Below are 26,885 nucleotides of genomic sequence, written 5' to 3'. Positions count from 1 at the left end.
GGTAGTCCTATGAAATTCACGTAACGACGTAAGGTATTCGGATTTCCATCGTTTCCAGAAATGTTGAATCAATTGCGTTTGTCTTTGTACACTTTTATTAAGATCGTAATGTCCCATGTAAGTCGGGTCGGTGATGTTATCGATTTCTGGTTGTGGGTACGGTAATGTTGAAATGCGCCTTCCGTATAGTAGATGAGACGGTGTTAAAGCTTCACAGTCTTTGATATCGGACGATGGATAAGTAAGCGGTCTGTCGTTTAAGATAGTTTCTATTTCCGCAACAATTGTTTGTAATGTTTCCATGTTAACTTGCGATCGTCCAAGCACTTTTTTCAAACTTGTCTTCGTAAGAGCAATCAAGCGCTCCCAGAATCCACCATACCATGGTGCACGTTTCGGTATGAATCTCCACTCTACACCGTGTGTTGATAAAGTATCTTTTACTATATCCGATTCACATAATCTTTTTATTTCCTCAGATCCTGCAATGAATGTAGATGCATTGTCAGATACTAGAATTTTAGGCAGAGATTTACGGCTAACAAAGCGTCGAAATGCCTGAATAAATGAATGTTCGCTCATGTTTGGAACTACTTCGAGATGAACTGCTCTAGTCGATGCGCACGTAAATAAGCATATATACGCTTTCTTTAAAGTTCCTTCTTGATCCCTTACGTATAAAGCGCCTGTATAATCGACCCCTGTGACGGTAAATGGCGAGGCTTCCTGTACTCTTATTTTCGGAAGCGGTGGCGGGTCCGGTTTGCTGTAAGATTTTCCCATAACTTTGCGGCAAGTTACACACTTATTCAATAACTTCTTAATAAATTGTCGAAGTGTCGGTACCCAATACGATTGTCGTACAAAAGTTAGCGTAGCATTAAGTCCAGAATGGAGTGAACGTTCGTGTGCGTCTATCACAATCAGTTTGGTAAGTGGATGATTCGCAGGTATAAGGTACGGAAATTTGGTATTCTCTGAAATCGGTGCATTGTGAATTCTTCCATTGCATCTCACAAGACCATCGTCATCTATGAAGAGTCTTAATTGTCTTATTCTTGGAAATTTCATTGTGTTTTTATTTCGTGTGTCCTTTAAACTTTTTATTTCGGCTGAATATGAAGATTCTTGGCAATCTAATATCCATAAACGCACCGCGGTATTTATATCATATGTCGTCAAAATTCCACCTTTTCTCCGATGTTTGGTATATAGGCAGTTAGATATGAACCGCTGAACGTAAGCAGTTACTCGAATCAATTTCCTGAAAGTCCCATATTTCGAAATGTCTATAACGTTACTAATACCATAGTGATCAGTATGAACTTCATTGTTTAGAAATTCCTCTTCGTCGTTTTCTCCTGTAATTGTCATTACCATTTTACTTGTGTGAGTTATTTCTGGCCATTTTGTGCGATCTGTTAACCAATTTGGTCCTTTTTTCCAAATGACACTATCGATGTATTGATCGGCGTTAATTCCTCGTGTTAAGAGATCGGCTGGATTGCATTCTGTTGGACAATATCTCCATTCATGTTGATTTGTAGATTCCGTTATTTCTCTCACTCGATTCGCAATAAATCGTTTTAACGGTTTCACTGATTTTAACCAGTGCAATACTATGCAGCTATCCGACCAGAAAACCACGTTTTTACATTCGAAAGTCGATTGTACATGTGACGCTAGTCTAGTTCCAATAACTGCGGCCATAAGTTCTAGTTGCGGTAATGTTAGGTTTTTCACTGGCGCTACTCTGCTTTTTGCCATCAGTAACGCAGTTTCGGTTCCGTTGTTCAGATATGCGGTCGCTCCATACGCCTTTGGACTGGCATCGCAAAATACGTGTAGTTCAAGTTTAAGTGTAGAATTACCGGAGAAATAATATCTCGGAAAGACGATTTGTGTCGCTTTCTCTAAGTCGCTTGCTACATTAATCCAAGTAGCCTTAAAGTTTTCCGGAACTTGTTCATCCCAATCCAGTCTACTTTTCCATAGATCCTGTATTAGTGTCTTTGCTCTTATTGTTACCGGGCTGAGTATTCCAAGTGGATCGTATATTTTCGACGAATGTTTCAAAATCTCCCTTTTTGTTTCAATATCTCGTATTGGAATATCACATTTCTGGTACATCAGATCATCGGATTTGCTATTCCATAACATACCAAGTACTTTTGTGTTTTTGTCCATATCTAGTACATTTTCCGTCTTGGCTAGCTTGCGTATATTCTCACTGTTTGACGTCCACGATCGTAGGTTGAATCCGGCGTCTTTCATCATTGTTCTCGCTTCCTTATAATACGTATCAGCCTCATCCTCGTTCTGTAAACTTGTCAGAATGTTGTCCACGTACAAGTCTCTTTCCACCAATGTAGCTGTTTTACTGTTGTAACGTTGTAAATGTTTCAGTATTGTGGCGTTTAGTATAAACGGTGAACAAGTCGCTCCAAAAAAGACGGATTTGAACCTGTAAGTCTGTAAATAACTTGTTGGGTCGGATGGGTTACTTAGCCACAAGAAACGTGTAGCGTCTCGGTCATCCTCGTTTAATCCTACATGTAAAAAGGCTTTCTCAATATCCGTTGTTATGGCGACAGGGTTGGCTCTAAATCTCATCAGAATTTTTGTCAGGTCGTTTAGCTTCGGCGGTGTATCCAAGAGGCAGTCATTCAAGCTTTGCGAATTAGGCGACTGGCGACAACTGCAGTCGTAAACAATTCTGATAGGCGTAGTGCTTGATTCCTTCTGTACTGGATGATGAGGAATGTAGTGCAGTTTTTCTGAAGTTTCTGCTGTTTCATCCACCTTCTCTATGAATCCCCTACGTTCCTGTTCTTGTATGATGTTCCCGTACTTCTTTAACATATCTGGGTTTTGAGTAAGTCTTTTAATGACGTTTTCTGTCCTTCTCTTCGTGACTGCTAAATTTGTAGGCAATTCATCATGATCCTGTTTCCATGGTAACCTAGCGAAATATTTATTTTCTCGGAACTCAATTGATCTGTCCTGATAGGCTTTAATATATGCATCACCGTCTTCGTCTACCTCCTTACTATTTATGCCTATTGATTCTAAATTCCAAAATCTCTCTAGATTGTATTCTTCAACTTTGTGTGATATTAGAACATTAAACATGCTAGTTTTCGACGTGTTAGTTTTCTTACCGTATGTAGGTCCCGAAAGCAAATATCCGATCTTGGATTTCACGGCGGTCGGACCGTTTCCCCGTACAATATGGTCTTCTACAATGTCCCAATAGTGATCTGCGCCTACTAACAACGATATTTCGAATGAATCTTGCTGTGTCATCGTGTGCGCTAACTTTAAACCACGCAAATAACCATTTTGTGTATCAATATTACGTATGTGATTCTGTAGAGGCATGGCTATCATCGGTACTATCAGTACTTTGATTGGCAATACGTGTCCTGCATCGGTTTTCAGATAGATTGTTGTCTTTTCTAGGTGTCTCGCGTTTTTCTCTTCACCTCCAAATGCCGATAAATGTATTATCTCTGTTCCCTCTATCTGTAAGTTGAGTTTATTCGCTAAGTTCTGCGTTAAAAACGATCTTTGCGCTCCTTCGTCAAAAAGAATGTTTGTCTCGGTGTAGAGCTGATTCGACCCTACTTGTGCTACGGCGGTTTTCAAAAGTACATTTGATCGCGATTCTGTCGATTGTGAATACAAAATGGTAGTATCTTGTTCCGTTGTATGACTATCATTTACGAGGTGAACGTTTGTCGAATTTGAAGATGGTGGGTTTTGCGGGTTGCTGCTCTGATTATCTTTCGCGCGGAAATTCGTATGTGCTGAGTTACTACCCCCGTTTCTATGGCTTACCTCATGGACTGGTTTTATGCTGTTTGTTAGACGTACATTACACAAGCTTGTATGGTGTTTCTTATTACAATGTCTACATGTGTGTTTAGATTTACATTCGTTTAGTCTGTGTTTACCAAGGCAATTAAAGCATAACTTATCACGTTTTACTATGTTCATACGGGATTCTGTGTCGGTTATTTTACTGCAATGGGTAGGTGCGTGTATTTCGTGACAGAAAACGCAAGGTCTAGTCTCAATATTCTTGTAAGATTTGGACTTCGGCGATTTCGCTCCGGCAAAGAAAGACGATGTTGTGGGCAAATTGTGTGTTGACTCTATCTCTTGTCCTGCGTCCATTATATCTATCTCGTCTAATATGCTTTTACGGAGGTCCCGTAATACCCAAGTTTTTGTTCTGTGTTCTCGCGCGAGATGTTTTCTGACTTCCCCGGGTAATTTGTTCATAATAATGGGAACAAGTAACGTGCCGTATGTTTCCTGTGTTTGACCCAAAGCTTCTAATCCCCTGACGTAACCTTCCATTTTATCGTAAAAACTTCGTAAGCTTGTTAACTGATTTCTAGGCGAAGGAATTTCTAATAATGCCTGCATGTATGCATTTATGATTTTATCTTGTTGACCGAACCTCTCTTTTAACAAATTTACGGCTTCATCGTAGTTTACATTTGTTAGTGCGAAACCTGCTATTGATCCTAGTGCTTCATGTTCTAGCTGTGCTTTCAAGTAATTAAATTTTTGTACATTTGTAAGTGACAGATTAAGATGTACGGCCGACTCATATGAGTCCCAGAAAGTTTGCCATTCTAAAATGTTGCCTGAGAAGGTTGGAAGCGAAAGTTTTGGTAGGCGGTGACTCTGATTACTAGTTGACGAAAATGTACTTTGTTGCGTGTTAAATGTGTGACTGGCTTGTACAGACGGGTTTTCAAAGGACTGTGCGTTGTGTGGGTTGGTTATGTTGTGCGTTGGAACAAACGGTATAGTTTCTGGATTTAACGTGTGAGTTGTAGTATGTGATTCAATATGACGGGACTGCGGGGTTTGGACATTTTGTATGAACTTACGTATGTGTCGAATCTTCGTTTCCATAGTCACTGAATATTCATCTGAATCAATAATCTCATTTTCCACATATTCCGGTTCTGTTAACTTAAGAATTTGTTCATTTAAGTCCTCAAACAATGTTTGTTTTTGCACAAGTTTTCCGAGCGTTGCAATGACTTCTTCTTCATCGAAATTCGTATTCTCCTTTGCTTCATCTAATCTGCGGAATAGTCTGGTAACAGCGCTTCTGTTCCCAGATCGAACTGATTTCAATTTTTCGAGATCCATTGGTCACGGTACCATAAATATAGATGATAGTTAGGCAATGTGTATAAAGACAACTGTTCAGCCATTACATTTTATATACAACTAACGTATTTCCGCCCAAGGCGACGTCACTGACAATACGACGTCGACAATGGACAAGTACAATAGTACGGACGTTATGTTCCCGCGACAATCTCAACAATACCCCAGTGATGACTGTGGAAAAGTTTTGTTAAATTTGGCCCAGTAGTTTCAGAGGTGAAAAGTCTGGATTAACCATAAATGAAGCTCCATAAAGGCCCCCCCCCCCCCCCGCCCCTCCCCCTAAAGCAGCCTCTGGAGCTAAAAAGGAAACAGTAACAGGTATCAATAACTAGAGGCTCTCAAGAGCCTGTGTCGCTCACCTGTATATATTTACTGATGCTTTGGAAATCATGTAAAATAAGGTTAAAATCATAATTAATAGTATTAGATATTAGATATTATAATGATATCTAAGATAATAACAAATAAAATGCTCCGCAGGGCGCAGCTTGATACGACCGCAGAGGTCGAACCCTGAACAGTTGGGGCAAGTATGGACACAACATTCAAGCTTGATACAGCTTTGCATTTGGATTGTGATTAAATATTTGACACAGCATAGGTTTCTGACACAGAATGAATGTGGTCTAAGAACTTAAAAAATTTTAATTGGACATTCACCTATTATGGTCCAATATCCAAAATCTAAATACATGGTTAGATTCAGCCTATCAAAGAACCCCAAGAATTCAATTTTTGATGAAATCAAACAAAGTTTAATTTTGGACCCCGATTTGGACCAACTTGTAAACTGGGCCCATAATCAAAAATCTAAATACATGTTTAGATTCAGCATATCAAAGAACCCTAAGAATTCAATTTTTGTTAAAATCAAACTAAGTTTAATTTTGGACCCTTTGGACCTTAATGTAGACCAATTTGAAAACGGAACCAAAAATTAAGAATCTAAATACACGGTTAGATTCGGCATATCAAAGAACCCCAATAATTCAATTTTTGATGAAATCAAACAAAGTTTAATTTTGGACCCTTTGGACCTCAATGTGAACCAATTTAAAAACGGGGCCCAAAATCCAAAAACTAAATACACGGTTAGATTCAGCATATTAAAGAACCCCAAGAATTCAAGAATAAAACCAGGCCATAATCTTGCCGGCGAAATGACGATTTAAGTCGCCAAAGAATTTTGAAAATCGCTAAATCTCGCCGGCTGACTGACTTCATAGCGAAGTCAAATCGCTATAAAAATCGGTAAAAGGGAGATAACTTGTGATTGACAAGTCTCACAGGTAAAAAAAATGGCGGCTGACAAGGAAAATTGAGATTTTCGAAACGACCCTGGACTAATACTGTCAACGATCAATTTAAATAAATACAACGGCGACTTTGAACATCCTCGGATATAACTTTCAAAACTGTTCAAACGGAAAACTGACCGTCTGTTTAAGTTATCATTTTACGATAATTTTCATCTGAGGATGTTGCGTAATCACTCAGCTGATTTGTTTTATTTTTATAACTTCCATGAGTCGATCAATTTTACTATTCGGTAGGTAAAAGGTTGGAATTAACGGTAGATTTATTATATTGATTGAATAAAAATTGAAATATAAAAGGTAGAAAGACTGCTGATGGATAATGTGATGGCAAACGTACGACACTCGACCAGGTTTTGATCAGCAGTGGATTGTTTCTCACAACCATTTCGTTGATATGGATGATATTTTTAAAAAATGATAGAAATTAGCCCTTTGTCGGATAATTAATATGCGATTGAAAAATATTTTCATTTATAGACTTACAATCTTTAACGGTAATCTCAATTTACAACTAACATAATGTCCTGGACATTCAATAATGTTTTACAAAATAATGACAAGTGGTGATATAAATTAAATTCCCAGTAATGTGAAATTCAACAGGAAAACTGGGAGTTATATTTTTTCTGGACTTTTAAAAATAAATTGAGGCAGATGCACATGAATTTAATGTATCATAATCATGATAATATTACTAGGCTACTCCCTCATGTCCCAATCAACAAATTTTATTTAGAACACAATGGTATCAATAAATAAATAACTATATATTGTCTAAACCTTTTTATTAAGAACTTTCTATATATACATTGTGTACAATAGCATATGAAAAAACTGCAAGTATATCTTTTATTGAATATAAAACAATTTCCTTAGTGATAAGCATGAAAACACGATGCAACCGAAACGGTAATGGAATCTCACTTCTCCAAGAAATTGACCACTTCTCCCTTCTCTCTCTTGGAAGGAGAAGTCACTTCTCCCTCTTCAAAATCCTAGATTAGGCCCTGTAAAACCCCATTGAAATTGGTCAAGAAATAAGCAATTTATACGAAGTATCTTCTTTTGCACAATACTGTGCAATTGAATATTTCTTGCTATTGCGCAATACTGTACAATTGACAATTTCTTGCTATTGCGCAATATTGTGCTATTGGATATTTCTTGCTATTGCGCAATACTGTGCAATTGAAGATTTCTTGCTATTGCGCAATACTGTGCAATTGAAGATTTCTTGCTATTGTGCAATACTGTGCAATTGACAATTTCTTGCTATTGCACAATACTAATCATATATAAATTTACACATCCTGTTTGGTGTGTATCTCCTACCATATCATTATTATTTGCTTTTAAATATTAATCAGAAATAACCAACTTAAAATGGAAAATTTTAAAAGGAAAAAAAAAGAAAAAAAGAAAAACTAGAGGCTCTAAACTAAAGAGCCTGTGTCGCTCACCTTGGTCTATGTGCATATTAAACAATGGACACAGATGGATTCATGACAAAATTGTGTTTTGGTGATGGTGATGTGTTTGTAGATCTTACTTTACTGAACCTTCTTGCTCCTTACTATTATCTCTATCTATAATGAACTTGGCCCAGTAGTTACAGTGGAAAATATTTTGTAAAAATTTACAAAAATTTACAAAATTTATGAAAATTGTAAAAAATTGACTATAAAGGGCAATAACTCCTGAAGGGGTCAATTGACAATTTTGGTCATGTTGACTTATTTGTAGATCTAACTTTGCTGTACATTATTGCTGTTTACAGTTTATCTCTATCTATAATAATATTCAAGATAATAACCAAAAGCTGCAAAATTTTCTTAAAATTACCAATTCAGGGGCAGCAACCCAACAACATGTTGCCTGATTGGTCTGAAAATTTCAGGGCAGATAGATCTTGACCTAATGAACAATTTAATACCATCAGATTTGCTCTAAATGCTTTGGTTTCAGAGATATGAGCCAAAAACTGCATTTTACCCTATGTATTATTTTTTTGCCATGTCGGCCATCTTGGTTTGCGGGCAGGGTCATCGGACACATTTTTTAAACTAGATACCCTAATGATGATTGTGGACAATTTTGGTTAAATTTGTCTAAGTAGTTTCAGAGGAGAAGATTTTTGTAAAAGATTACAAAAATTTACGAAAAATGGTTAAAAATTGACTATAAAAGGCAATAACTCCTTAAGGGGTCAACTGACCATTTTGGTCAAGTTGACTTATTTGTAGATCATACTTTGCTGAACATTATTGCTGTTTACAGTTTATCTCTATCTATAATAATATTCAAGATAATAACCAAAAACGGCAAAATTTCCTTAAAATTACCAATTCAGGGGCAGCAACCCAACAACGGGTTGTCCGATTCATCTGAAAATTTCAGGGCAGATAGATCTTGACCTGATAAACAATTTTATCCCATGTCAGATTTGCTCTAAATGCTTTGGTTTCAGAGATATAAGCCAAAATCTACATTTTACCCCTATGTTCTATTTTTAGCCATGGTGGCCATCTTGGTTGGTTGGCGGGGTCATCGGACACATTTTTTAAACTAGATACCCCAATGATGATTGTGGCCAAGTTTGGTCAAATTTGGCCCAGTAGTTTCAGAGGAGAAGATTTTTGTAAAAGTTTACGGACGACGGACGCAAAGTGATGAGAAAAGCTCACTTGACCTTTCAGGTCAGGTGAGCTAAAAATATTTTGGAACAGATATTCCATAACGATTAACTTATCAAATGTATTTCCTTCTTGCTCTCTTATTAAGATAAAGAAGTATGCCTTGCAATTAAAGTGCTTTATCAATTTCGACAAAATTGGGTTTACATCCGCTGTGTAGTTTCAGAGGGGGGTTTGTCAACTAGAAAGAAGAATACATCTGTCTACCAGACCATGTTTTTAAATGGATCTTAAATAAATGAAAATAGATTTTGAAGGGCCTTCCATGAACGATCAGGAATTCTTACGAGATTGGCTATATTTTGATCCACGTTTCCAGAGATAAAAATATGTAAAATTTACTTGAACAGCAGACAGACAGAAAGTGATCTCAAAAGCTAATGTGGCCCTTTTGACCCGATAAGCTTATAAATTTTCGGGAGGGTGCAATTGAACCCTTGTGAATGAAATATGAATCAAATTGATTTTACACCATATCATAAACACCATAATACTTGTATGCACTAGTTCTGTTAAGCATGTAATTTTTGTGACTGGACATTAAACACTATAATTCATCACTATATAAATATATATCATCCAATTTCCAAATGCTTCTTAACAAACAATTCTAAGGCTATAAATACAACAAGAGGCTGTCAGATTGACAGCAAATTGGGTTTTCCTGCATGAAAATGATATTTGCAAATCTGGACCCCCCCCCCCCCCCCCCCAAACAGGATCAAGTAAAAAAAAATAATGAAATTTTGTAGGGTTCAGAAATGGAAAGGTAAAAATCAATCTAAATATCACTTTTCAATACTTAAGGTCTACAACTCAACAACGATAAAAGCTAAAATAGTGAAAATCAAACTTGACCTTCATTTAGCAAATGTTTAGTCATAGCAGGAACATATATATTGACGGGACTTGACACTAACTGATTGTAGTCGATTTTATCGTCGTGCCATAGTTAATAAAGATACGATACAGAAACGGACATGTGTTAAAAACGGACTCGCTATTATCCTAATAATTTCTGATATTATCAATAAAATGTCATTCAAACTAGTTTTATAGTGATGCTAGTGTATCAAACTTGTATTCTGTCACTTCAAATTTGTTAAAATCGCAAGCATTTCATCACAGAATTGTGCAGAATGCAAACAAGGTAATAAAAAAAATGGCGGCCATTGCCGCGATGATTTACAAATTCCCAAACTATAATAAAACACTTCACATCAAATAAATCAAACTTATTTTGGTAATTTTATATGACAAAATATATCTACTAAATGATAAAACTTGTATTTATTTACAATTAGAGTTATGTGGTTTATTTGTTGAGCAGTTCTGATAGTTTTTCAATCAGACGCTACCAAAATCCGTAAATCTCGGGAAGTCTCGGGGAGTCCGAGATTTTATCAATTTTATACTGAAAAGCGTATCAGATTCATTTCCCGTTAGATATACTGTTCCCAGGTCATAGGAAACAACATATACAAATTTGAAAACATTTTGTTAAAGCGTTTTCAAGTTATTGAACTGACACTGTTTGGCAGCTGACTCCCCCGGCAACCGTACATCACCAAATTAATAACCGATATTTTCCTTCCGAAATTCGGTTAAGGTTCATCATAACAAACGTACAAAAATGGCTTTATTTACATCTCAAAAACTACTCTGAGTACAGACTAACCTGTACAGTTGGAAAAGTTTTAAGTCCTGGCATCCACTAGATATATAAAAGTTAAATGCATTTTGTGTTTCAGAAAGACATAATCTTTTTTGGATTTTGATGGGCATTTTTTTTCGTTCCTTCAGAAGGTGTAAAAATAAACTAAGTTGGGATACAACTTTGAGATGCTCCCTCTCAGGTAACAACTTATTGTATTGTATTGATTGTCCTTGACTGGCAAGGACAATAGATATCTACACAACTGCAGGTGAGTTAAAGGTTGTAATTGAGTGGACAGTATTAAATGATATTCAGGTGTTTGTTTATTTTTTACACCTTCTGCAGGAACGAAAAAAAATGCCCATCAAAATCCAAAAAAGATTTTATCTTTCTGAAACACAAAATGCATTTAACTTTTATATATCTAGTGGATGCCAGCTGGCCTTAAAACTTTACAGACTGGGCATGTTAGTCTGTACTCAGAGTAGTTTTTTAGTTGTAAATAAAACCATTTTTGTCCATTTGTTATGATGAACCTTAAAAAGGAGAGAATATATATATTTCATTTCATAATTACAATATATTCGAAAAAAAAATAGTTCCTTTTGTTTAATTTCTTTTCTTTTGGTTCGGTTTTTTAGTTGATTTAGATTCTTAGAATATTGTAATTCCTGGTAAAAATAAAATCGAAAGTCCTCAAAATATTTATGCCAAGAGAGCTAATGGCGTTCATACACAGTTCTGTTTGAATATAGAGTTTCTTTTTCGACAATGTAACTTATCTCTGTACCTGTATATCCATTTTATTTTATCATTTATATCGACTTGGTGGAAACAAAACATGTAAAATGAAGTCGTGACGTCAAATTGTAAACAAAAAGACCGGAAGTAGCACTAGCTGACATGAATATTTGCTTATTTTTAGAAAAAAAACTTACCATCACTCTCAGAGTCGTCCCAAAAGTTTCTTCTCCGCCGTTTCGACGGCCTCCAGAACAAGATATCCATTGCTGAAACAAACTATTTCTATTCGTTCGAACGTGTCTTTTTAAATCCGGTTGAAAGTTCAAATGTCAACTAAATTGAGAAGGGGAATTTCACATTTGAATATTGACTATATATTTCTCGTCACATTTCATCTACTTGTACTCCAGTCTTATTCGTAGTTGAAGCACTCAGGTGAAAGCCATGAAGCAGCAGACAGTAACCGGCGGGAATGAATGGTGTATGACTGATTCCCTGTTAATCGACTTTAACCCTGTTAACCAAGCATGCTCGGAACTGGTGCCTGGTGCAATACTTGAGATTTATGTTGCATTTTATTGCTAATTTCGCTTGCGTAGGAGCAGCTGGGGGCACGCCCCCTTTTTTTTGTAAAAATACTATTGAAAATTCAGTTAAAAAAAAAATTAAAAAAAATTGTAACTCTTAGACTTGAAGACTAGGATATAGCAGAGACATAGATACATATGTATGCCAGTCTCTCCTATAGAAAATGTTTTTTTTTTGTTGTTTAGGGACTTATCAGTTTTTTACCTGGGAGGAAGGGCTGGTCAAAATGTAGGGGGGATCAAATTTGTTTCTATAAGTGGAAAAGGGGGTTCAAATTTTTTTTTTAAATTCAAAGTGGGGGGATCTATTTTATCTCTAATGAAACATTTGTGAACTTCTGAATCTTCACAGTATATCCTACATATCATGTGTGTCAAAGGTAAGCGTTTTGCATATTAATATTTTGGCATGTTTAATAGAACATTTTATATATTTGATTTCAAAATGACCAGCACCCCCGAAGGCGAAGGATACCAAAAGGGACATTCACACTCTTAAGTCGAAAATAAACTGATCAGTAACGCCATGGGTAAAAAAGAAAAAGACAAACAGACAAACAACAGTACACAAAACCCCAAATAAATTTCTTATTTTTATATTGGATATTTCAGTTTCACATGGGAAACTCTATACAAAAATTAACGAAAATAGCGCTTTAAATCGATTAAAATATAGATCTCTGATTTTATTATCTCCATTAGAGAGATAACGAAATCAGAGGTCTATATTATAATTAGATTGAGACGCTGTTTTCGTTCCCGGTTGTTAATTTTCAGGATGGCGATGTTCCTTTGGCCCCTAAGGTTTTCTTACGATGTGCATATTACACTACTTGTTCGCTATGCTCGTGTTTGCAGTTGAGTTTAGATTTCAATGAACGTAATTTATGTATAACTGGTAAATTATTAAGTCAGGGATTTCTTTACCACAAATTATTTAAGACCTTTACCCGAAATTATCTCATAGATACACAGATTTGGTTAGGAAGCGGCGTACCGGTAAAAAAAATTTAAACGGGATACCGCATCCTAATTTGCACTGTGATGTTGTTTATACATGTTATAGAACCCGTTAATTTTAGATACGATCCATGTAAATTCATTTATTCTTTGAAAAAAACTTTTTCTTAAAAGTAATTAGTTTAACACAGCAGTCAAATCATTTAATGTTGTTTTTATCGGTACTAACAGTGAGTTTGTTTTAGAAAAAAATAAAACATAACTAAATATATATTGCTGTATATATGCAGTTATAAGAACTCCTGTTCCTACGTCCTGTCGATACTTTTTACTTATATTTTGGTTTTGCACAAGGTCATGCATTTCTCAGTCTGTTTATGACGTCTTTATACTAAATCCGTTGGATGTGTACTGATTGATACTGTGGTCTGGGAGAACATGATCTATTTATTAGTTGTAATTGGCTTTGAACTAGCTTCCATGCAGTAACTACGAATACTCTTATATCGGTGTTTTGTGTCTATTGTTTTTTGTCAGTTGTTTTTGTGCATCGTACCGATCTTTAGAGTTAAGCCAATTGCAACTGATTTGTATAGTTTGTTCTTATGTTGTGCTGTTACACCACTGTCCCAGTTTATGGGGGTTTGAGTCTCACAAACATGTTTAACCCCGCCACATTCGTTATGTGCCTGTCTAAAGTATGCAGGAGCCTCTAAATCAGTGGTTGTCGTTGGTTCATGTCTGTCATACTTTATTTTTCGGAAATTGTTTTGTTATAAATAAGTTAGTTTTCTCCTTTAGTTCATGTCGGGCCTTTAATTTTATAGCTGACTATACGGTATGGGTTTTTCTCATTGTTGAAGGCCGTACTGTGACCTATAATTGCGTATTTGAACTCTGATGGATAGTTGCCTTATTGGCAATTACACCACATCTCCTTATTTTTATAAAGATAAGAAAAATATGAAAAAGGAGTTTTCTTCATTTGTTATCATCATTTTGTAAAAGTAATATCCCGGAAACTCAGATAATCATTTGGAATCATTGATATTAGAAAACCCGGCGGGTCAGAGAGTATTATGAACAATATTTTGTATACGAGGGTATGTAATTTTATACCAACACTGTCAGACTACCATTGTTTGTTAGAATGGTCATTATCAAATAAATCTTGTATTGATACTAATCATGATACTGTTAACACTCATGAATCAATTCCAGGTTTCATATGGTCAGATGACTATCCAGCCCTTTTTTCAGGAGGCACTTTTTTCTAAAGAAATTCAACAGTGACTTGAACAACTCCTTAAACAAGATTCTATAGATTCACAGGAATTAATTGATTAAGCATTTCTAGAATTAACAGATGTTATTACCTCAGCTGCTAATATAACTCGTCAGAAAAGTAAAATACACTCGGGTAAGAAAGTAAAACATCAAAAGTAGTTTGACTGTAACCTTTCATATATGAGAAATAATCTCTTGAATTATGGAAAAATATATTCCAGATATCCCAGAGATCCTGCTGTTAAAGATCACTTTTACAAACTACAGCATGTATATATACTAAGGCTCGTAAATGCAAATATAGGGAGTTTAAACAGTCTTGTATTATTTTTAATTTTAGTTTCTTGTGTACAATTTGGAGTTTAGTATGGCGTTCATTATCACTGATCTAGTATATATATATTTGTTTAGGGGCAAGCTGAAGGACGCCTCCGGGTGCGGGAATTTCTCGCTGCATTGAAAACCTGTTGGTGACCTTCTGCTGTTGTCTGTTCTATGGTCGGGTTGTTGTCTCTTTGACACATTCCCCATTTCCATTCTCAATTTTATTACTGCACCAAAAACTCTTTTTTGGATGAAAATCCCAAGCATGCAGTACTGGCAACTGATTGATGAACTGCAGAGTAAAGAGAGACTATAAAAGTGCATTGATGACCCCATCAGGTTAAACCATCTTAAACATTTAACAGAACCAAAAGATGATCTCAAAAAACGACTCAGTCAGTTTTAGAGCAAAAACTGAACATTCTTGAAAAGGTAAATGTTTAAGTGAACTTGACAGTAGGATCTCTGAAACTGAAAATATCTTAGTACTGCTTTGTCATCTATAAAGGTTAATAAAACAACAGGCTTAGATAATATCTCCAATACTATGTTAAAATATGGTAAAACCTCTTTACTGTAACAATGTTTTAGATTTTAACGAGAGAAATTTATGTATTACGGAAAAATTATTACACCAGGGTTTTCGATATCACAAATTAGTCAAAACATGTACTAAATTTTATCATCGGTATAAGGACATCATTCGTAAATATAGCTCAACATGCAGACTTCTTATACGTTCAGGTATTTCACATTCAATTTTCTATGGAAATATTCTTTATAAAGCACAAAAATGTCAGTATTCACCTCTGAAGCTAACAAAACCTTTAAATAGACTTATTAAGAAGGGATATAGTTACGATACTGTTGTCAGGTCATTAAAGATTGCATATTTTGGCGTTAATATTGATTCACTTATAGGGTCTTTGCATCGGCACTAAACACATTTATTTAAAAACCAGTTGTTGGCATGACACGGGTTATGTTCTTCTCATATATGTTATGATGGTATGATACTAAACCCCTAACGGGAAGGATTGTGCCTGATATTCATATGATGAAGACATAATCTTTCAATCAGTTTAATTGAAGTCTGGAGCTGGCATGTCAGTTAACTGCTAGTAGTCTGTTGTTATTTATGTATTATTGTCATTTTGTTTATTTTCTTTGGTTACATCTTCTGACATCAGACTCGGACTTCTCTTGAACTGAATTTTAATGTGCGTATTGTTATGCGTTTACTTTTCTACATTGGCTAGAGGTATAGGGGGAGGGTTGAGATCTCATAAACATGTTTAACCCCGCCATATTTGCGCCTGTCCCAAGTCAGGAGCCTCTAGCCTTTGTTAGTCTTGTATTATTTTTAATTTTAGTTTCTTGTGTACAATTTGGAGTTTAGTATGGCGTTCATTATCACTGAACTAGTATATATATATTAGTTTAGGGGCCAGCTGAAGGACGCCTCCGGGTGCGGGAATTTCTCGCTGCATTGAAGACCTGTTGGTGACCTTCTGCTGTTGTCTGTTCTATGGTCGGGTTGTTGTCTCTTTGGCACATTCCCCATTTCCATTCTCAATTTTATTTACTACCATGTTTCCTAGAAAATGTTATCTTTGTCTTTCTTACGGAAAATACCCCGAACCATGGACCACAGGTTATTTATTCCCAATTCATAAAGGGAATGATGCATCTAATTATCGAGGAATCACAATCACTGATTCACTGGGGAAGCTTTTTCATAAGAAACTTGACACCCGTCTTTATAAATTCTTAGATAAATATCATATCATTAATGATAGCCAAAATGGCTTAACTCGATCAAAAAGACATTAAAACAAAAACAAGTAAACATACACTAAACGAATAAGTTTGCCTGCTTTGTTCATTTCCAGAAGGATTTCGATACTGTCATTCACCCAGGGATAAAACTTAAACTATTACATATAGCGGTGGGTTCGAACTTTTATAATATCAATAAGAGCATGTATGCCAAAAGTAAATCGATTAAAGTATAAGGTGACAGACCTTTTTAAAACTAAAGTAGGAGTAAAACAGGGGGACAAATGAATCGTCGCCTCGAAGATATCGAAAAAATTGAACAATCAAAACATAAGGAAAAACACTGTTCCTTCACATCAGCATATTAATGGTATCAATACTACAAACCCTAAAGCCCTAGAAAAAGAAAATTTAAAAGACGGAAACAAAAAAATGAAAGTATTGTGAATTTTTATCAAAAGAACTGACATGTGCTGAAGAATGTCTTTTAAGTAAAGGTTTAAACTTCTGTCCTGCCCCATCAAATGTTAATAACTTTCAGCTATAGACGAAGACTTAGACCAATACGCTAGACGTTTACGTTTGAAAGATTTTTTCTACAATAGAGGCAAGAAACATCTTGAAGAGGCCGGATTAACAGATTATCAAACTCTAATTTTTACAAGCAATTAACCAGAGATCCCAGGCGCGTAGCTGCCTTTACGCAAAAAATCATTTGCTTGCACATTTTTTTCACCAAAAAAAAAAATAATTCTGAAATTGAATAACGGATAGTCTTTAGTCTTTACAGATTATCGTGTCGGGCGGTGTTTAAAGCCCAAATCTCTGATGTCGTCTGTAGCAGTGACTAATAAGGAACTATATATCCTTCAATATTCGCAATCTTCTCAATTCTAGTTACAATGCCAGTAACTACATCAACTACTGAACGGTCATTTAGTGCATTAAGGCGACCGAAAACTTATCTCCGTTCAACCATGGTACAGGACAGACTATCTTCATTGGCGCTCATACATGTTCACAAAGAAATGGATATCAACACCGAGAGAGTTCTGCGATCATTTGCCTTGGCAAAAAATAGATATATGGACTTTCGATATTAACTATACTTTAAGTCTTACATGCAGTATTAACATTTAATAATACAGGCTCAATTCAATCACATTGAAAACATCTTAGATTTATATCCCTTACTTATAAGTCAAGACTTAAAAGTGGCCGTTATATTTCGAATTCCCATCGTCCGTTCGTCCAAAAGACTATTGATTCACCTGGGGTATCTGTGTCCCAAATGACCTTCTACCGTTGTCGTAGAAACCTCTCCTTTGATTTGAGAATGTCCTTCGTGAGACACACTACGGGAGTCTTGCAAGAAGCAGGAACTGCTTACCCTTTTGGAGCACCGGAGGTCGCCACATTGTTTTCTGGGTCCGTGTTTTTCATCTGTATTTAGTTTTCAATGTTGATTTTTTTTGTTTCTCCTTTTGTGGTATCTGTTCCCGGTTTTGTCAATTGTCCATTGATTAACGCTTCGGTTGTCGACTCTTCCTGATCTTCCCGTTTTATAAAATTTATTTTATATTTGAAAATGACCATGTTAATAATATAAGCAGCAAATTACGGAACTCACTAGACTTTTACTATCGTTTCATGAAAATATGGTATAGTTAGAAACAGATAGGGTATTTTTCATGTTCAAAGCAGTCACTGTAATTACTTATATGCCCAGAGCTTCATGGAGATTCGCTTCCCTGGACCACCGTCTACGGTGCTGCCTTGGATCCCCGACTAGGGTGCTACCCTGGACCAGCTGGGGACTTTGAGCGGTCCATAGCCTCCTCCCTTGCCGAATCACTATAAAGTTCACAAGTATTCACAAAATAGGAGTTTGGGCGTGAATGTGATGTGAATTTCATAAGCATGGCATACCGGGAAAATGCCCGAAAAAAAGTTATCATTTTCTGCATAAAATGGTCCAAAAAAAAATTTCGCATCGCTTCGCTCGGCGATAGTTATGATTGCACTTTATGTAAGTCCAGCTACGCCCCTGGATCCAACACATAATATTATCCAAAAGATCAACACCACCCTTCAAGAGATGTATACGACCAAAAGTATATCGACAATGACACCTTTGATTATCTTCGACCGCTTGAGAACGAATCCAAGGCTGAGAGGTTCTATATGTTACATAAAATACACAAAATTGGCAATCCAGGTCGACCAATTGTTTCAGCAAATAGTCACCCAACTGAAAAGATATCCAAATTTATAGACCATCACTTAAGACCTAATGTTAAAGAACTCCCTCTTACATTCAAGATACGACTGATTATTTAAAGAAAATGGAAAGCCTTAATCCTTTACCAAACAATACTATATATACTCGTATATATTCATGGACGTGTCTTCTTTATAAACAAATATTCTACAAGACGAAGGAATATAGCAGCGTGTGAAGAGCTATGGAACAATCACAGTGACAAAAATCCCCCATATGCAACTGAGTGCCTTGTTACACTTCTGAAACTAGTGCTGGATAACAATAACTTATCTTTCAATGACAAACACTATCTATAGATAGACAGCAATATAGTATGGGCACAAAAATGGCCCCGTCATATGCCAACATATTTTTGGGCCAACTTGAAAAACGCCAATCTAATTAAAATATAGATCTCGGATTTCGTTATACTACGTTATACTACATACGACCTCGTTTGGAACGATTGGAAAAACGCCTCTTGGCTAGTGCTCCATGCCAGCCATTATCATGGTTTCGATTTATTGATGATATTGATTTTTAATGGACAGATTCACAAGAACATCTGAATGAATTTCTTGAACACTGTAACTCTTTCTACTATTCAATTCAATTTACGCACGAAACATCAATGGAGAAAATTAACTTCCTTGATTCTACGAGTTACATCCAGAACGGAACCATGATAACGAATCTTCTTACGAAGAAAACAGACAAACATCAATTTCTCTCTCCGAAAGGTTGCCATCCCAAACACTGCTCTCGTGGTATCCGTTTCAGTCAGACATTGCAAATCAAGAGAATATGCTCTACTGAAAATAAGCAAAAATGCTAAACTTGGACAACTACGTAAACATCTAGTTGTTCGAGGATACAATAATTACAGTATTGATACAGCTTTCGAAAAAGCAAACAATTAACCGCGAGGAACTTCTAAAGTACAAGGATGAGAATCAACAGAACACCTCTTGTACTCACTTACCATCCTGATTTTAAAAATGTATCATCCGTTCAACGGTTGTTCGAAAGCATTGAAAAATTATAGAGTATGACTCCAATTTGAAAAAAAAAATATTTTCCTCACCACCAGTCATGGCCTTCAGAAGACCTAAAAACATCCGTGAGAAATTAGTGACAGCTGTATAACAAAGCAACCTACCCCATCTCCTGCATGGTTGCTACAAACAATGTGGGAGAAGGAATTGCTTATGTTGTAAAGCTGCCAATACAGCAGTTCTATCATCAGCATCTTTACAAAACAAAGTTATACCATCTATACGTAAATTCCAACTGTAAAACGGAGAACTTAATGTATGTATTAAGGGGGTGTGTTATTTTTTTTTTTTTTTAGTTTTTCGACGCTATCAATCAAATTTGTTTTTTTCTCAAAATATAACACTATGAGGTATCGGGAAAATGTGGATTCAGAATATTTTTTTTTTTTTGTCATTTGCTTGACCACAATATTTTTTTTCATCAAATTGGGGATCAGGATATTTGTTTAGGAACCCCCCCCCCCTTTTTGAAGTTAAATGGTCGTTCCCTAACATGTAACACCTGTGGCATTCAGTACGTGGGAGAAACAATGGACAAATTGAATATTCGGCTAAATAACCATCGATCATGGTACAAAACCAACAAAAACTGTCCCCTCACTAGACATCTTCGCTCAAAGAAACGTCCTTTTGATAATGTTACTTTTCAAATTATAGAAGTGAACATTGAGTGGGACACCACGGCGAGAAGGAGATGAGAAAACTTTTGGATCCATCAGCTCCATACTTACGACAAAAGATACAGGAAAGCCTAAAGAATAATTTATTATGTAGCATCGTCCTTAATATCTTTGTAATATTGGCCAAAGGACGTTGCAAACTTATCTTCCTTCAACAACAGATTTCGTAATTAAATAAATAATCTTGAACTTCATCCAAACTTTAAATCTATTTATTAGGCAGCGAAATTCAATGTACAACGAGCTGCAAAAGTTTCATATCTGCATCCGATTTCACCTGGATACTGAGATGCACGCTCGATGAAGCTACTTTGTCTAGCGGAATATTGCGTTTATTTTTTTATCGCATTGCATGTAAATATTTTAACATTTTAATATTTACATACTCAATATTGTGTTAAAATTACATTGTTAGGCAATTTATATATATGGTACGAAGTATATTAAGTCATATATATTAAATTGCCTAGAAAATCAACCTAACAATGTTAGAGTAGATCTGATTCTTTACTTCCTCCCCGAACGGGGCTTCAACATGTACTTATCACTTCTCAATTCTACGACAACACCTCCTAGCATTGCGCAGACGCCTTGTCTCCTCCTCTAACTATAGCTGATAAAAATCAGCTTTCGTTTCGGGAGGTGTTACCTTCTCGTAGGTATTAAACAAGGGCATCTAATCACAATACACAAAGTATTTTTGAAGTGTGTGTAGTTCATTCATGTTCAAACTGCTTTTTCTTTTCTTTGTTTAAAATTGAGAATGTATACTTCATTATTGTTTGATCCGGTTGTGTTTAAATAATGTTATATTGTAATATTCTTTTTGTGAGCCCATTCTGGTAATAGAAATAAAACATCTTCTTCAAGGCTTCTATACTTTAATAATATGAATGTTGGATAACTTTGAATATTGCATGTTTGTAGATATTGTCATGTTTGTCTTGGTAACAACCCAATATTTGGATGTTACACCAACTTAAAATGATTTAATTTTATTTGCTTTTATTTGATAAACATAGATTCCACCACTGCATCAAGTGTGTTACGATATTTCTCCTCTCGAGACTATCTAAATTTAAAACGCGAGGCTTGCCGAGCTTTTTTAATATTTAAAATTTAACTGTTGAGAGTGGAGAAATATCGTAATACACGAGCATATGCAACTATACCAGTCATAATTACGTTCGATAACTCTGCATGTTACTGGTTTAATTAGGATTATGAAAAATTTACTGGTAACCCGTGTGATGAATGATTTAGAAAATTGAAAAATTTAGATATTTCACCTCAGGGTTTCGAGGTTTTTTTTATTAATATAAAATAATACCATAAAATAATTTCTATAAGAATCGGACCATACAAATCTACATAAGTCTTGTCAAAACTTACATGATCTTACATCGTGATTATGTGCCGTGTTTGTTTTCTTTGATCACGTTGATGACTTAATATCTCCTTAATCAAGCTATGTTTTGGGTATTATTAGAGTGACAATAACGTGTCATATTTAATTGCAATATAAACAGTGAAATTAAATTGTGTTATTTGCATGGGGAAAGTTAGTGTCGAACATCGTCTACGTTTGAAAATTGTTTGGTCGCCATTTTTTTACGTAACTTCGAAATTTCATCAAAACAAAAAGCATGTATCCACTTTATCAAAAAGACAAAATATTTGATTCTATATGCTGCTTTAAGGTAAGAAAAAAACTGAAAACGCATGCATCCAACAGTTTTTTGATTTTCATCGTAAAAATATTACAATATATATTTTCACAAGTCGACCTACGCTGTCAACATGGTCAATGTAAACAATGCATGGTTGATGCATATAAATCTTTGTTTTGAGTGCGAGAGACTATTTCTAATAACTCTATTAAATTAAAGGTGAAATAAGAAATTTCTAAAAACAATAAGACACACTTTAATAAATATTTCACAAATTACTTTTTACTTAATTGCTAAATGAATACATGTCGTGTCTTTGTTTACGTACGACATCGGCCGCCATTTTCAAAATATTGTTAACGAATGCCAAAATGTAAACTTTTCAATCAAATTTTGAAGCAAAAAGTTTGTTACCTAAACTGATTTGGGTTTCGATTTCATTTAAATGAATGTGTTGTCGATCTTTCTAGGGGTTGGAAGGATATTATTAACAAATAATAAGTTGAGAAAATTGATCATATAAGAAGGTCCCATTGCAATTTTATTGAGTTTTAACGAAGAAGTCAACGGAGGCTGTGTGGTTATGTCACCTCTATTTTCAAACTTAATTTGAAGCAAGAAATCATATTTCTGAACTGAAACTTAAAACATTTTCAATTGTAAAATTGAAAATACTATAAAACGCGGGGTTGGAAGGTAAAATACACAATGTAACAAAAAAGTTATGATCGTTTAATCTATGTAGCCCGTTCATTTTCATTGATAATCAATCGGCCATTAATGATATACATCTGAATTGTAAAAGTCACGTGATGACCGCTATAGTTGGATATGATTACGTGGTGGACTGATCTGTTTCTCTACTCATTTTTTGACGATATCTAAACAAAGTTTATCCTTCCTTTTCAAAGATTTGCAGAAAGTTGTGTTCTTTATATATGTGGCGTCATCAGGCATGACGGTAGCCCCTTTTCCAGAGACATATATATATATATATATGCCTTTTCCAAGTCACACGATTGGCCTCTTTTCATGACGTCACAATAGGAACTTCAGAAAAAATCAAGAAAATTTGACGTCATAATTGCATTTTGACCAATATTTGCCGAGAAAGTTTTCTCTAGAGACGAGAAATATTTTTCTCACACCGATCGAGAAATGTGAAAATAGCATGAAAAAAAAACATTTATAAATTTCCCGCTAAATGAGCTTTAACGTTCCCAGAGTTCCTCAAATTTTAGAGCATGCGTTTGGAGGCAATTGCAAATGGCGGCATCTGTTTTTGTTCAATGGCGTTAACGATATCAGTACATTTCATGGCTTTATCGTCACAAGTTTAGGTCAGTGTTGGTCCAAGAAAGTGGTGCATTTAACAAATGCGCCATGTATATGTCCAATGAAGTGTAACAAGTTAGCTGTGCGTTTAATTGTATCGAAAGGTTTTCGTTTACCTAACCGTAGGGTCGAATGTGGTTGCACGATTTTGATGTTGTTGGTCATTACTCCCATATTTGACAATCTGTTCAAGCTTTGTCGAGTAACACCCTTTTAAAAGATCTTATCATTATAAGGAACAACAGGTTAAATGTTTCATAAATAGCAAAAGATAGGTGTCTCTCTTGCATTAGTCCGTTATACCTCTTTCCGTATGATATTGCATTTTGACTTTGCAAAAAAGGAAACTGCTACAACAGTCTCCTGTACTTATAGTGTCCAATAGCATTGAAAATTTACTACCAGAGACATGTTTAAATGTTGTAAGTGTGATGCAACCAAGCAGTCTCTACTTTTTTTAAAGAATTTGTGCAAGTGAAATTTGCAACACTCCGGTACATGTGAGGGAGTTCACACCTTCATTAGAGGCATTTATTTAATAGCTGTCAATTTCATAGAGGCATTTATTTAATAGCTGTCAAATTCATGTTCACCTATTTGACCAAAATTCTTATATTTTATTTATATATATTAAAATGTAAATTTAAACTACTAAAAGTACAAAATAAACAACAAGGCGTGGAAATATAATATTGGTTCAGCAATGTGTGTGTATAATAGGCTAGACACCATCTAATTGTCCATCTAGTTGACCTCCAAAGACTATAGATGATCATTTACCCTGAGTAACCATAGATATAAATAGACACACTATTGTTCCAGGTCTGTTTGCCTATTATCATGATTATGTATTGAAAATTTTGTAAATCATCTATTTACATGTATAAGAATGGTTTTTGTGGTCTGGATCAGTCAGTGAAATGTTTATTCATTGTAGCTTCCTTGTTTCAGTTTTTAATGTTGACATTCTTTTTTTTTTAAATGAATGAACTCACTCGCGTACTACATGCTGAACACATGCACAGTCTGTCTCCAATATTGGCAATAAGACCTAAATCAAAAATATGTTTGTTTGCCGTTTATTGACAGACCTAATAATCGAAAAGATCAGATTGAAATTATTTTAATGCCCCTTGAAATTCTTAAATAAAAACACAGGGATTGCTTTTCCGGCGACAAAAGTTGTTAAGTTTTCTGCTTAAATTAATTTGATAGGTACTACTTGTGATAGATCATTGATATTTAATATAAAGTTACATTACTATTGGTACAGTGTTCTCCCCAGAAATTTTTTAAGGCGCAAAATTTCAAGGGGGCGTAACTCTATTCAAGAGTGAACTATTGTGACCTGAAGCAATCGGTCATAAATCATTACATGCACAGTATTAATATACACGATTAAGAATAAGAATATATATATGAAATAAATTCATTTTAAACACAAAAAGCATTTATATCACAGTCAATTAAATAAGTCAAAATGTATATATAGTTCAAGAAAAATCCTCATGTTCTTCAGGGCCTTCCTATGCTGAACAGCTTCAGAAATATGTATTTCTGTACTCTCTGTTACTTCTAGAGATATAGTAACAAGACAGTTTGTAATTTTGTTGGACCGCCTGTTCCTCAGTCTTTATCCTCTTTAAGGTTGAAAAAATCATCAGCCTTTCGCTTAACCCATTTCTTCTTTGCAAAGAACATGTTGATTCAGCTTTAAAATTGATTGTGTTTAAGATGTTTGGTATACAACTTTTAAAAACAAAAAAATTGTAATGAACCAGCTGACCGGTGTCCGTAGTTTGACATTACGCTTCCGTGTGTATAATTGTCAAAAGTTTCTTTGGCAGGTAGAGATAAACGAAACTTGACAAATTCATCAAAGTTAAGACCAGTGAAATTCTTTACTAGTGACATTATACAAATGCTGCAGCAATTCCGTACATCATCCCGATGGACGAATTAACGATCGATGTTCATGATGTTAAAAAATTATTTTATTTCTAAAACGTGACAGTTGACAGACGAATTTTACTTGCAAGCAACAATTTTTCACTTTCTAATAATATAAATCACTCCTCGTTCTCTTTTATAAAAGTTTATTTTACTTTTTTTGACCTACAAATACTCTCATTCATAAATTTCGTCGTAAATTTCTTTAGTAATGTGTATTCAAATTTATCACGTGTATTCATCATGTTCATTGGTCGTGTTTAAATAGATTCTTCTTCTCGACCAATGAAAAAATTCATTACTTAAATGGCCAAGTGATCGCACACAGACGATGCGTAAATACAATGTATTTGCTTTGTGATCTACTTCTTCAATTTTTGCACTGAAGTTTTTAAAAACTTGTATTTTCTACTAAAACTATCTATCTTCCTGATGATCATTTACGCTATAACCTGATTACATGGTCTGATAAGGCTGGAACAGGTATATCAGAGACTTTTGCTAGTTATCAGTTATTGCTCAACATTGACCGACCTCTCAGCGGTGATCAGCAACTTGACAATTTTAACCAACATAATTAAAATGTGAAAATTAACACGCTGCGGGATCAAGTATTAAGGGACAGCGGCCAATTAAGGCGCTGCGGGATAAACTAAAATATTTTGAAGGCACTGCGGGACCGCAGCGTCATATCGGCCTGGGGAGAACACTGCCTGGTACTTATCAGTTTGACAACTATTTCGCTGGCCCTGCCCCCTAGGTCATGGTCCAGCGACTTTAAATTAATTAGCAATTTTCAATGTTAAGTTTTCTGCTTAAGTCAGTTTGATAAGAACTACTTTTGATAGATCAATGATATTTTGTAGAAAGTTGCATTACTATCAGTACATATCAGTTTGACGATTATTTTGAGGCCCTGTCAACTAGATATTGGTCCAGTGACTGAATTAATAAACCATGTTGCTGTCCATCAGATTGTCTTTTTCTGAATATTATGCTGACTGGCGAGACATATCTATGTGTCAACAGTTTACATTGTTTAAAGTTGCTTATACATGTAAATTTGTTGGAATTTATATTTTTTTTAATGAGAAACAGTGAATATCACAACAGAATAGTTTTCCATATTCAATGATTTCCCTGTGATTCTGAAGTAGTGTGAGCCCTGTTTTCATAATAATAATGGAGAGGTTAATGCACATATGATATTTTTCTTATACATATAAATGAGCCTATCCAAAACATGTCTTCCATTTCTTAACAACAGCATAAAATAGACAATTGATCAGAAACAAGGGAAACAAGATAATCAGAAATTGTTATACATGCATTTTTGTTTCCAATAAAAAAAAAGTAAAATTCTTCAAAAATAAAATATTTTCC

The 26,885-nt window shown here is 35.1% G+C and overlaps 2 protein-coding genes and 1 long non-coding RNA gene across 5 annotated transcripts in view; 2 read left to right on the top strand and 1 right to left on the bottom strand.

The window, feature by feature from the left end:
• The window catches only part of LOC127708918 (uncharacterized), a 132,406-nt gene extending 120,280 nt beyond the window's left edge, over window positions 1-12,126 (bottom strand). Inside the window, exon 1 of one of the 3 annotated variants that reach the window (XM_052214114.1) lies at window positions 11,807-12,126. In XM_052214114.1, coding sequence (XP_052070074.1) covers window positions 11,807-11,876 — 70 coding nt within the window. In that variant the 5' untranslated portion in view covers window positions 11,877-12,126. Of the gene's footprint in view, window positions 1-11,658; window positions 11,722-11,806 lie in introns of those variants that run through there. The other 2 variants (XM_052214096.1, XM_052214105.1) reach the window with 2 other exon arrangements.
• Window positions 1-26,885, top strand: part of LOC127709331 (uncharacterized) — a 317,830-nt gene that overhangs the window by 146,269 nt on the left and 144,676 nt on the right. The gene's annotated exons all lie outside the window — the stretch shown is intronic.
• LOC127708913 (uncharacterized) overlaps window positions 23,473-26,885 on the top strand; it is a 42,605-nt gene continuing 39,192 nt past the window's right edge. Inside the window, exon 1 of the mRNA XM_052214082.1 lies at window positions 23,473-23,557. The gene's annotated coding sequence lies outside the window, so the exon portion shown is untranslated. The remainder of the gene's footprint in view (window positions 23,558-26,885) is intronic.

This window comes from Mytilus californianus, unplaced genomic scaffold (genome assembly GCF_021869535.1).
Source record: "Mytilus californianus isolate M0D057914Y unplaced genomic scaffold, xbMytCali1.0.p SCAF_1, whole genome shotgun sequence".
Lineage (NCBI taxonomy): Eukaryota > Metazoa > Mollusca > Bivalvia > Mytilida > Mytilidae > Mytilus > Mytilus californianus.
This window is presented reverse-complemented; position numbering and strand designations above follow the sequence as displayed.